Source organism: Amblyraja radiata, chromosome 27 (genome assembly GCF_010909765.2).
Source record: "Amblyraja radiata isolate CabotCenter1 chromosome 27, sAmbRad1.1.pri, whole genome shotgun sequence".
In the NCBI taxonomy this organism is placed as follows: Eukaryota; Metazoa; Chordata; class Chondrichthyes; order Rajiformes; family Rajidae; genus Amblyraja; species Amblyraja radiata.
The window spans coordinates 485,001-498,859 of record NC_045982.1 but is presented as its reverse complement, the minus strand read 5'-3'; the positions used below and the strand labels follow the sequence as shown (position 1 = coordinate 498,859).

At 52.4% G+C, this 13,859-nt stretch overlaps 1 protein-coding gene across 1 annotated transcript in view; it reads right to left on the bottom strand.

Annotated features, from left to right (window-relative positions):
* Positions 1 to 10,095: 10,095 nt before the first annotated feature.
* LOC116988266 overlaps positions 10,096 to 13,859 on the bottom strand; it is a 12,749-nt gene continuing 8,985 nt past the window's right edge. Inside the window, exon 5 of the mRNA XM_033044812.1 lies at positions 10,096 to 10,257. Coding sequence (XP_032900703.1) covers positions 10,214 to 10,257 — 44 coding nt within the window. The 3' untranslated portion in view covers positions 10,096 to 10,213. The remainder of the gene's footprint in view (positions 10,258 to 13,859) is intronic.

Genomic DNA, 13,859 nt, shown 5'->3' with positions numbered 1-13,859 from the left:
TTCTACTTAATACTGGGTGTCAGGGGTTGTGGGGAGAAGGCAGGAGAACGGGGATAGGAGGGAGAGATAGATCAGCCATGATTGAATGGCGGAATAGACTCGATGGGACGAATGGCCTCATTCTGCTCCTATCACTTATGAAATGCTCCTCAGGGCTATGTGCGTCGCTGATGAGTGCCCCCGAGGATGTCACCTCATGACAGAGGTTCTCTCTCCATGTGGACTGGTTATCAAGCTGTGATTCCAGGTCCCAGTAATAAACAGATCACTCACATCCCGGCATCTCGTCACGGCTCTACGCTGGGTGTGGCTACTGATGATTTACAGAGTTTTACAGCTCCCCTGCCACCTGCCTGGGCCCTGATCAAAGGTGTTCCCACTGTAAACGGTGATGTTCTTCACACTGTCTCCCCTTTACAGTTCCAGAGGCAGAGGGAGGCAAGTATAAAACAAAGCCCCTTACAGCTGATGGTCCCACCCACTGTCAGTGTCATTACCTTCTCCATTCTTAGCCGTTAAGAGTGTCATTGTCTACGCTTCACGCTGCTCGGGAAAGCAGCCGACACCATCAAAGACATGTCCCTGTCCCACCCCGGTCAATCCTTCTTCTCCCCGCTCCCGTCCGGCAGAAGGTACAGAAGCTTGAAAGCTCGCACCACCAGACTCAGGAACAGCTTCTTCCCCTCTGTTATCAGGCTTCTGAATGGTCCTTCCATAAGCTAGGGTACTGTCCGATTCACCTCTACCCCATTGTGGACACTGATGCTACAATGCTGAGAACTATATTCTGCACTCTGTATCTTGCCCTTTGCTCCACCTATTGTACTGGAGTTTGAACTGATTGTATTCATGTTTAGTATTATCTGGTCTGTTTGGATAACATGCAGAACAAAGCATTTGACTGTACCTCGGTACATGTGGCAGTAATACACCTGAACCTACTGAGGAACAATGAGTCGCTGCAGCTTAACGGCCCATTGTGCAATCACACACAGATACATATATAATAATCAATGATACAATAAATTAATAATCAGTAATACTCAGTAACCACAACAGTGCAAAACCACAGTTCCATAGAGCAACGACAGACACGGACAGAGACACGGACACGGACACGGACACACATGGACACACGGACACGGACACATGGACACGGACATGGTCACGGACACGGTCACGGTCACGGACACGGACACGGACACACATGGACACACGGACACGGACACGGACACGAACACACACACACACACACAGACACAGACACAGTCCGTGTTAGATCACAGTTGCTGAGGTCAGTGTTGTGCAGTGTTCAAGAGCCTGATGGTTGTTGGGAAGAAGCTGTTCTTGAACCTGGAGGTCACGGTTTTCAGGCTCCTGTACCTTCTTCCCCATAGAAACATAGAAACATTGACAATAGGTGCAGTAGGAGGCCATACGGACCTTCGAGCCAGCACCACCATCATCATTGTGATCATGGCTGATCAACCACAATCAGTACCCCGTTCCTGCCCTCTCCCCACATCCCTTGATCTAGCCCCTAGAGATCTATCTAACTCTCTTTTAAATTCATCCAGTGAATTGGACTCCACTGCCTTCTGTGGAGGCCACTCCCTCAATAGCACAAATGTCCTTCCTCAAATTAGGAGACCAAAACTGTACACAATACTCCAGGTGTGGTCTCACCAGGACCGTGTACAACTGCAGAAGGACCTATTTGCTCCTATGGTAGCAGCTGATCCCTCTCCTCTCCACCCCTTCGCCCCCACACCCCTCCCTCCAGCTTTATACCCACTCCTCCTTCTCTCTCCCCATCCCACCCCCTTTTGTCTCCTTTCAACCTTGTCACTTATCAACCCCCTCACCTGTATCCACCTATCACTCGCCAGGCTTTGCCCCACCCCCACCTCCCTTTCCCAGCTTTCTCCCCAACCCCCCACCCCCATTCTCCATCAGTCTGAAGAAGGGTCCCGACCCAAAACGTCTGTCCATTCCCTCCACAGATGCCGCCTGACCCGCTGAGTTCCTCCAGCACTTTGTGTTTTGCTCAAGATTCGGGCATCTGCAGTTTCTTTTGTTTCCAAAGGCTTTGTATTGTTCACACACACCCCCCACAAAACAACCCCAAAACCCCCCCCCCCCCGCACACCACACCCACTCACGAACAAAAACAACACACCCCAATCCCACCCACACATCCGCACCCCAAAAAAACCAAACACAAAACCAACAAAAACCAGCCCCAGCCAAACAACCCACCATAACAACAAAACCCCCTCAAACAAAAAAAAACAAACCACCCAAAGGAACCCACCCAACACACCACACCCATACACAAAAACACTACCACCCCAACCCAAACCACACCAGCAAAACAACCCTCAACAACAAAACAACCACCCACACACACCACACCGAACCAACACCCCCCATCCCCCCACACACACCACCACCCCCTACAATCCACACCCATACCCACAACCTCACCCATCCCACCCCAACCCCGCCCCCGCACCACACCCCTCACACCCCCCACCCCCCCCCCCACACACCACACCCCCCCACCCCACCCCCCCCCCACACATCACACACACACCCCCACCCCACACACCTCCCCCCCCCACACCCACACCAGCTGATCCCAGGATCAAATCCCTCAGGTAGATTTATTCTCAAAACGACAGCTCGCTGGTTTATTTGTGTGAAAATGTGTATTGTCCAATTTAAATGAGGAAGTCAATGAAGTGGATCGTGGCTGCAGATTAAAATGAACAAAGATTATTTCCTGAACTGGTTTTCCAGTGAAACAGTGGAGACAAAGAAGAGAACAACGTGAATGTCACCTCCAGCCATTCAATGTTCATACCGCTGGGGTGTAAACTGCCCGTGAAATATGAGGTGCTGTTCCTCCAATTTATGATGGTCCTCACTCTGGCCATGGAGGAGGCCAAGGACAGAGAGGTCGGGTTCGGAATGGGAGGGGGAGTTGAAGTGCTGAGCCACCGGGAGATCAGGTTGGTTAATGCGGACTGAGCGGAGGTGTTGGGCGAAGCGATCGCCAAGCCTACGCTTGGTCTCACCGATGTAGAGCAGCTGACACCTAGAGCAGCGGATGCAATAGATGAGGTTGGAGGAGGTGCAGGTGAACCTCTGCCGCAGCTGGAACAACTGCTTGGGTCCTTGGATGGAGTCGAGGGGGGAGGTAAAACGACAAGTGTAGCATTTCTTGCGGTCGCAAGTGAAAGTGCCCGGAGAGGGGTGGTTTGGGTGGGAAGGGACGAATTGACCAGGGAGTTACAGAGGGAGCGGTCTCTGCGGAAAGCAGACAGGGGAGGAGATGGGAAGATGTGGCAAGTGGTGGGATCCCATTGGAGGTGGCAAAAATGTCGGGGGATTATCTGTTGTATGTGAGGTTGGTAGGGTGGAAGGTGAGGACAAGGGGGACTCTGCCCTTGTTACGAGTAGGGGGATGGGGAGTGAGAGCAGAGTTATGGGGTATAGAAGAGACCCTGGTGAGTGCCTAGCCTAGAGTAGTGTTTGTGATGGTGGGACTGGTATTGTGGATGCTATGGGGGAGGAGCAGGTTCACAGGGGAACAGGTCAGGTGCTAGAGCAGTGAAACTGACACCCACTCAGTGGGGCGTAAGGACTTCGGGTTTTATTTGCAGTTGTGTTGTGATTATTAATTGATTACGGTTTGTTTATTATCTGTGTTCGGCATTTAAAGACTCGTTAATCTGCAGCAAGTGAGGATGTCATTGTTCCATGACAATGAAAGTCTCCTGATTCCTGACTCTGGAGTAACTCAGCGGGACAGGCAGCATCTCTGGAGAGAAGGGTGGTGTATCGGGGCGAGACCCTTCTTGTGTGGCCCATCCATGATTGACCAGGATGTTGCCTGGGCTTGAGTTATGGGGAGATGTCAGAAGGTCATAAGGGATAGGAGTAGAATTAGGCCATTCGGCCCATCAAGTCTACGCCATTCAATCATGGCTGATCTATCTCTCCCTCCTAACCCCATTCTCCTGCCTTCTCCCCATAACCCCTGACACCCCGTACTAATCAAGAATCTATCCATCTCTGCTTTAAACTGACTTGGCCTCCACATCTGTGTGGTGCAGTTGGATCTGGGTGGATGTGGGGTGATCCATCGCCAAGCTCAGTGGCTTAGAGTAAGTCTCCTTGACTGCCTTTTTTGTTGAACAAAAATTAATTTAATCAATGATTGCATTAATATATACAATACAAAACATTCCAAACAAACCCGCCACCATAGTACAAAATCACCCAATTCTCTAAATAAATATTCTTAAATGTTACACTCTTAAACATCCTTATTGACGATACCCTCCACCCCCGCGATGCCCAGCGGTCTCGGAAACCCCCAGGGTGCCCGTGGACAGCGCCTAGTTCCTTGTGCGCGGACCTAACCCCGGGAAAGGGGCAGAGCCCTCTTCCCCCTGCACCGATGACCAGCGTGGGCCAAGAGTGTGTAATATGGACCAGAGGAAGGGACAGAATAGTTGCTGCCAACACCACAGCACAGTCCTTGAATTCCACCTCGACTTCTGCATTTCTTTGATATTTGAATAGTTTTTTTGGTTTTCAGTCTCGGAAAGTGTCGCTGGCATTGGGCTGCAGCCGACATTGGCTGATAACATCATTGGAACTAATGCAGAACTTGGCACTGCTCGGTACGACGTGTGTAGGAGTTCTGAGGAAGCTGCAAATTTGTAAAGTTCCTGCCTCCTTCGGATGACGTTGTTACTGAGAGCATCGTGCTAAGATTATGTTTCTTCAGCACAATGCCAGTCAGAGGAGATTAAGCAAACCTGAAACTCCAGTTATTGGGGACGCACGTTGGAACATGAGCGAGAGTTTGGTAAATTGTAGCAACTACCAAACTACGCAGCCAGTTTTCTCATGTTCCCTTTGTAAACCTGAGATTAGAACTGGGAAATAAACCTCTTCTCAGCGGATACACGTTCAACATGCAACTAACCTGAACCTTCAGCCAGATATCTCTGCTACGGAGTCATTGAGCAAGGACACAGGCCATTCAGCCCCTCATCATTGCCAATCTAGCCCCTTCGATCACACCTCTACAGTGTGTATACTGAATGATAGCATCACGGCCTGGTTCAATAACTCAAATGCCCCCAAATTAATGGTGGTTCAATGGTTCTTGGAAAGGTTCACTGGAATTAGTCAGCATTGACAAGGTGGGCCGAATGGCCTGTGACCGTGCTGTACATCTCTACGGCCAAAGGAGACTACAGAGAGTGGTGGACACTGCCCGGTCCATCACAGGTACTGACCCCCCCCACCATCGAAGGGATCTACAGGAGGCGCTGCCTCAAAAATGCAGCCAGCATCATCAGAGACCCACACCACCCTGGCCACGCTCTCATCTCGCTGCTACCTTGGGGAGAAGATACAGGAGCCTGAAAACCGTGACCTCCAGGTTGAAGAACAGCTTCTTCCCAACAACCTGCATGATCTGCTCTTCCCGCGATGATGGACCCGTGGTCAGGTATTCCTGTCAGAGGCAAACAGGTGGCCAAAGAACAAGTCTTTGATTCTTGTAATTTTGCCGCAGAAACCCTGAGTCAAGTTGCATCGACGTGCCTGTCTTGTACCAATGTTTGTTCCAGCTGCAGTTACACACGCCTGCTCCATGAACAAGATAATCACATCCCAGCTATATCCCACCTCTCTGTTCATGCCAAACAGAGACACAGAGTGCTGGAGTAACTCAGCGGGTCAGGCAGCATCTGTGGTGAGAAGGAATGGGTGACATTTTGGGTCGAGACCCTTCTTCAGACTGATGGAGCTGGGGGGAGAAGGGCTGACAGTGAGTGGGGGGGAGAGTGAGTGGGGGCATGGGGGAGCTAGAGCTGGTGAGCGATAGGTGGATGCAGTTTAGGATATTGGCAGATAAGTCAGGTGGGGTGAAGACAGTGACTGGAGGTGGAGGTGATGAGTGGGGAAGACAAGAGCTGGGGCAGAGAAGGGGTGGGTAATAAGTGGATGGAGGAGCGGGGGGGAGGGGATGGTGTGGGAGAGGAGGTGGGGAGGGAGGGGGAGGGAGGGGTTAGGGGGCAGTCCGTGTCCAGTCCATGGCGTGTACATACACAGTACATGCTTGTACATGCACAGTACATGCCGTGTACATACACAGTACATGCGTGTACATACACAGTACATGCTTGTACATGCACAGTACATGCCGTGTACATACACAGTACATGCCGTGTACATACACAGTACATGCCGTGTACATGCACAGTACATGCGTGTACATGCACAGTACATGCCGTGTACATACACAGTACATGCCGTGTACATGCACAGTACATGCGTGTACATGCACAGTACATGCCGTGTACATACACAGTGCATGCCGTGTACATACACAGTACATGCCGTGTACATACACAGTACATGCCGTGTACATACACAGTACATGCGTGTACATGCACAGTACATGCCGTGTACATACACAGTACATGCCGTGTACATACACAGTACATGCCGTGTACATGCACAGTACATGCCGTGTACATACACAGTACATGCGTGTACATGCACAGTACATGCCGTGTACATACACAGTACATGCCGTGTACATGCACAGTACATGCCGTGTACATACACAGTACATGCGTGTACATGCACAGTACATGCCGTGTACATACACAGTACATGCCGTGTACATGCACAGTACATGCCGTGTACATACACAGTACATGCGTGTACATGCACAGTACATGCCGTGTACATACACAGTACATGCACAGTCCATGCCGTGTACATACACAGTACATGCCGTGTACATACACAGTACATGCCGTGTACATACACAGTACATGCCGTGTACATGCACAGTACATGCATGTACATGCACAGTACATGCCATGTACATGCACAGCTCCGGCTGCACCAGGCAGAGGGATAACGACACTTACACGGCTACTGATGGTGAGAGTGTGGACTACAGCCAGCTCCACTCCCTAGCCCAGGGCTGCTGAACAAACAGGTGAGTCACTGCTAGAACCCAGATCAAACTGTTAGCACACAACAGCATTTGCATTTGTCCTGAGGTTACAGAGCCGCTTCGATGGAAGAACATGAACCACACGGCAACAAAGATACACCTAGCAACAACACTGGGACCCCCTGACTGGGACAGCTGGCAGCCCGCCATGGATAGGTGATGCTTCAGGTCGAGACCCTTCCTCAGACAGACCTGTCCATGTTCTCCATAGATGCTGCCTGATCCGCTCAGTTACTCCAGCACTTTGTCTTTTTTTTTGTAATCCAGCATCTGCAGTTCCTCATGCCTCCAAGAATGTAATTGTTCAGGTGTGGGTATCTTTAACTCGTGGTCTGGTAATGCAGCAGGTAGAGCTGCTGCCAGACAGCTCCAGGGACATGGATCACAGCCCGTGGTCACATCTGATCTTGCAATGTTTCCATCTCATTGTGCACCAAGTGTTACATTTGCATTTTAGTGTCAGAGTTTTAACAAAGTAGTCTGACAGCGTTGGTGTAACAAAGTCAAGTCTTTACTTTGGTTTAATTTTGTATATTGTCACGTGGACCGAGCAAGTGTTGTTGCGTGCTAACTGGTCAGCGGAAAGACAATACATGATTACAATCCAGCCGTTTACAGTGTACAGATACAGGATAAAGGGAATAACGTTTAGTGCAAGGTAAAGCCAGTAAAGTCTGATCAAGGATAGTCCACCAATGTGGACCATTCACTAGTTGGTGAGAGGATGGTTCAGTTGTCTGATAACAGCTGGGAAGAAACTGTCCCTGAATCTGGAGGTGTGCATTTTCACACTTCTGTACCTCTTGCCCGATGGGAGAGGGGAGAAGAGGGAGTGGCCGGGGGTGAGACTGGTCCTTGATGATGCTGCTGGCCTTGCCGAGGCAGCGTGAGGTGTAGATGGAGTCGCTGGAAGGGAGGTTGGTTTGTACGATGGTCTGGGCTGAGGGTGATCAGTTGAAGGGCAGTCAGCGAGCCAGGGGATTGGCTCAGGGCACTCAGAATACAAATGAGCAAACCAGGAACTGAGCCAAAATCTGAGGTCCCCCCCCGCCCCTCTCTACCCCCTCTCTACCCCCTCACCAACCCCTTCTCCCCTCTCTACCCCCCCCCCCCCCCCCCCACCCCACCCCACCAGCTTCGTCGCCCAAAACAGCTCAGTAATATTAATTTTTCTGGAGATAGCGAGCATTTTCAGGCACTAAACAAGATTAAATCTGAAGTGAAATTTGCAGACAGGATTGTCCCTGCTCTTGAGTGTCAGTGTGTCTGTGACTACGGGGCCACACGGCTACAGTAGGTCAAGATCTCTCTGGCCCCTTGTTGCTGCAGACAACTCATCTCACCCCGACCCACCATGCCTCACCCACCCTCACCCACCCTCACCCACCCTCACCCTGCCTCCACCAACATCGGCCCTGGTGTGTAGCCACTCTCTCTCAGCGCTGCAACTGCAGACTTAATCCCCACCCCTCTACAACCTGCCTCTCTGTACAGAACAGGTCCGCACTGGAGTAGAATAACTAGCTCTGCAGCCTCTGGATAACGAACACAGAATCAGAGTTCAGCACAGAGCAGGCTCTTCAGCCCACCTCGCCCGGCCATGCTGACCATAATACTGTTCCCATTCTGCATCCGACTGTGAATCTGAGCTTTTACTATCCATGAACATGGATAGGTGACGTTTCACAGAGTGCTGGAGTAACTCAGCGGGTCAGGCAGCATCTGTGGGGAACATGGATAGGCGACGTTTCACAGAGTGCTGGAGTAACTCAGCGGGTCAGGCAGCATCTGTGGAGAACATGGATGGAGAACATCGAAACGCCTCCACCCTCTCTGGCATCTGATTCCAAATATCCACCTTTGTGCGAACTTCTAGCTCCTTAACTCTCCTTTACGTTGAACCTGTGACCTCTAGTTCCAGACTTGTGCCCTGACTATCTCTCCCTTCCTCATCATTTCATAAACCTCCATAGGTCAGCCCTCAGCCCCTCCCATTCTGTATGTAGCAGCTTCTCCGGTCTCCGTCTGTCCCAGCCTCTGTCCCTCCCTGTCCCAGCCCCTGTCCCAGTCCCTGTCCCAGCCTCTGTCCCAGCCTCCGTCCCAGCCCCTGTCCCAGCCTCTGTCCCAGCCCCTGTCCCTCCCTGTCCCAGCCTCTGTCCCAGCCTCTGTCCCTCCCTGTCCCAGCCTCTGTCACTCCCTGTCCCAGCTTCTGTCACTCCCTGTCCCAGCCTCTGTCCCTTCCTGTCCCAGCCCCTGTCCCAGCCTCTGTCCCTCCCTGTCCCAGCCTCTGTTCCAGCCCCTGTCCCAGCCTCTGTCCCTCCCTGTCCCAGCCTCTGTCCCTCCCTGTCCCAGCCTCTGTCCCTCCCTGTCCCAGCCCCTGTCCCAGCCTCGGTCCCTCCCTGTCCCAGCCTCTGTCCCAGCCTCTGTCCCTCCCTGTCCCAGCCTCTGTCCCTCCCTGTCCCAGCCCCTGTCCCAGCCTCTGTCCCTCCCTGTCCCAGCCTCTGTCACAGCCCCTGTCCCAGCCTCTGTCACAGCCCCTGTCCCAGCCTCTGTCCCTCCCTGTCCCAGCCTCTGTCCCAGCCCACACATCCCTGCATTGGCCACAACTCCACACAGACCTGGAGTAGATGCACAGTCTCTTGCCCAGAGTTGGGGAATCGAGAACCAGAGGACACGGGTTCAAGGTGAGGGGATTGAAAAGGAACCTGTGGTGCAACTTTGTCACACAGAGGGTGGTGGGAGTATGGAACGAGCTGCCGGAGGAGGTAGTTGAGGCTGGGACTATCAGAGCATTTAGGAGACAGTTAGACAGGTACATGGATAGGACAGGTTTGAAGGGATATGGACCGAACGCAGGCAGGTGGGACTAGTGTAGCTGGGACATGTTGGCGGTGTGGGGCGGAGGGGCAGTGGTCAGAGTGGGGGGTGGGCAGTGATCAGTGTGGGGGCAGTGGTCAAACCGGGGGTGTGGAGGGGGCAGTGGTCAGTGGTGGGGGGCAGGGGGCAGTGTGGTAGGGGGGGGGGGGGAATGAATGCCGGGGCCTCATGTGGAGGGAAGCAGTGGAGCTGCGGGCAGCGATGCAGTGAGCAGTTGCAGTGATGCAGTGGGCGTCGCAGTGGGCAGCTTGCAGATCCCGCAGCCTGTCCTGCTGCTGCTCAGCTCCTGACCGCCGCCCTGTGCAGCCACTGGAACTCGCCACCTGTGGAGGAAAAGGAAATGATGATGTGAGACGGATAATTCACAGCTCATCTCTGCCCACTGACCCATGCCCACTGACCCATGCCCACTGACCCATGCCCACTGACCCATGCCCGCTGACCAATGCCCGCTGACCCGCTGAGTTACTCCAGCAATCTGTGAAACGTCACCTATCCATGTTCTCCACAGATGCTGCCTGACCCGCTGAGTTACTCCAGCATGCACTGTTTAATGTTACAAATTATTACAGGGTGGCACGGTGGTGCAGCGGGTAGAGCTGCTGCCTCACAGTGCCAGAGACCCGGGTTCCATCCTGACCACGGGTGCTGTCTGTGTGGAGTTTGCACGTTCTTCCCGTGACCTGCGTGGGTTTCCTCCCACACGCCAAAGACGTGCGGGTTTGTAGGTTAAGTTGTAAATTGTCCCTAGTGTGTGTAGGATAGTGTATGTGGTGATCGCTGGTCAGCACGGACTCGGTGGGCTGAAGGGCCTGTTTCTCCAGCGGGTGTTCTGGGCATTAGGGAGGAGCGTGGTGTATACGCCAGCGATCGCCCACACACACCAACACTTTATTGTCACGTGTACCTAGGCACAGTGAACAGCTTTTGTAGCCAGTCGGCACGCACACAGTGCTCAGTTGGGGGGATGGGGCTGCTGCCCGCTACACTGCGGCCCCTCGTCCAGCCCACGTCCGGGTGGGAACACACGGAGCCCACGGGACCCTGCAGGCTTTGCATGACCGGCGGTCGCTACGGGGCATGTGGCGTGTTGTGGATACATGTGTTGTGGATACAGCAACATGTTGTAATCTGCTGGCCCATGATCACAAACTGTAGTCTGATTCATGCGGCCCTTTGTAAATAAAATGTGATCAATGTAAAGGTAATAACAGCTCCTAGCTCAGGTCAACACAGTGGGGAAGGGTTTGTGTACAACAGCATTGTGTACACAAAGGCAGCTGTACGTGGAGTGTGTGAGTGACTCCTGCCTTAGTGCAGTCCAGTGTGTGTGCACATGCAGATATGTCGATCCACAGAGACACAGAGACACAGAGACACACAGAGACACAGACACACAGACACACAGACACACAGACACACAGAGACACAGAGTCACAGACACACAGACACACAGAGACACAGACACACAGACACACAGACCCACAGAGACACAGAGTCACAGACACACAGAGACACAGACACACAGACACACAGACCCACAGACACACAGACACACAGACACACAGACACACAGACACACAGACACACAGACACACAGACACACAGACACACAGAGACACAGACACACAGACACACAGACACAGAGACATAGAGACACAGACACACAGACACAGACACACAGACACACAGACACACAGAGACACACAGACCCACAGACCCACAGACCCACAGACACACAGACCCACAGACCCACAGACACACACAGACATAGAGACACAGACACAGACACACACAGACACAGAGACACAGTCACAGACACGGAGTCACAGAGACACACAGAGACACACAGGGGCACAGGGACACAGAGACACAAAGACAAGCACATGGGACATTAAACACTTCACCCTCTTGACCCATGAGGCATGGACTCACCATGAATGAGTGTTGGGGAAGTGAGAGGTGACGGATGCATTAACAGGAGGCAGCACATTCTACACGCCATGCTGTATGAGCTCGGGGTTTAACAAAGAATGAGCTCATCTTTCAAACAGTGAAGACAGACACTAAATGCCGGAGTAACTCAGCGTGACAGGCAGCATCGCTGGAGAGAAGGAATGGGTGACATTTTGGGTCGAGACCCTTCCTCAGACAGTGGTATAGGTTTGGTCTAAGATACTGATGGACCTCTGTATCTCAGTGTCCACCTGATGATGCTGTCCCACATGATGAGTCAATGGGCACAATATCAACGGGGAAATCTACAGTAACAACCCCCCCCCCATCCCCCGACCCCCACCTAACTACCGCCCGCCCGCCTTCTCTCAGCGTGCACATGTCCCCATCATCTCCCACCCCCCACTCACCCCACCTCTCCCTTCATCTGCACACTCATCTCCGAGTCCCACATTTCCCTTTACCCCTCGTTCCCCTGTCCCCATGGGATCTCTCTGTGTATCGGATGGTTTCCAGCTTTCCCTGTGTTGGGCACTTGGGAAAGGTGAATGCCTGTGTGGAATGTCACCTCCACAGTGGCAGTATGGATAGTAATGACCAACACTTGCCCACACCGGTCACCTGTACACACCTGTCACCTGCACATGCATGTCCCACCTTGGTGAAATTACTGAGCTGGGTTTACTGCGATCCTTACACTGTTGGGTAGCAATGGCCAACACCTGCCCTCACCTGTCCACACCTGTCACCTGCACACACCTGTCCCACCTGTCATTACCTGCCCTACATCCCATTATATGTCATTGCTTGTCGTTACCTGTCCCAGCTGTCATTACCTGCCCTACCTGCCATTACCTGTCGTTACCTGTCGTTACCTGTCCCACCTGCCAGGCAGCAAGCAGCTCGACCTGGGTTTGCCCAGTTCAGTGCTGGTGATACAGCACTCCCTCACCCAGTGGTCATCCCCCACCTTCACCACAAAGCAAAGGGGGACGACACATTGATGGGTAGAAACAAGGAACTGCAGGCGCTGGTTTACAAAAAAGAATATCAAGTACTCCACGGGTCAGGAAGCATCTGTGGAGAACCAGGATAGATGACGTCTTGAAGAAGGGTCGCAATCCAAATATCACCTATCCATGTTCTCCACAGATGCTGCCTGACCCGCTGAGTTACTCCAGCACTCTGTTTCCTTACCTCATGCTACCTTGGCAAGGCCAGCAGCATAATTAAGGACTAGTCACACCCCGGTCACTCCCTCTTCTCCCCTCTCCCATCGGGGAAAAAGGAACAGAAGTGTGAAAACACACACCTCCAGATTCAGGAACAGTTTCTTCCCAACTATTGTCAGGCAACTGAACCATCCTACCACAACCAGAGAACAGTCCTGAACTACTATCTACCTCATTGGTGACCCTCGGACTATCCTTGATCAGACATTGCTGGCTTTTTCTTGCACTAATCGTTATTCCTTTATCCTGTATCTGTACACTGTGGACGGCTCGATTGTAATCATGTGTTGTCTTTCCGCTGACTGGTTAGCGCGCAACAGAAGCTTTTCACTGTACCTCGGTACACGGGACAATAAACGCAACTGAACTGAGTTGAAGTGAAGTGAAGTACACTATGGTGTCCTGGCCAGCGTTCTGCATCAGACTGAGCGCTCCTCGGCTGGAGGTGACAGCTGAGATTCCTGTAGAGCTGGGAATGATGCAGGAGAGGAATGGCACAAAGGGCACAAAGATGGGCCGAATGGCCTGTTTCAGTGCAGTAGGGCTGTTCACCCTACACCAGACACAGCAGTTGCCAGAATGTTTCTGTTCCTGTATCATCGAGCACATTTTGATGGAACACTCAAAGCCCAGGGCAGAAAGAGACCATTCAGCCCATCAAACCTGCTGCAACCCCTCTAAAGCACAACGCTCCCACCCTTCCCCCATTCCACAAGTGTTCTCTCCATCAGACGTTT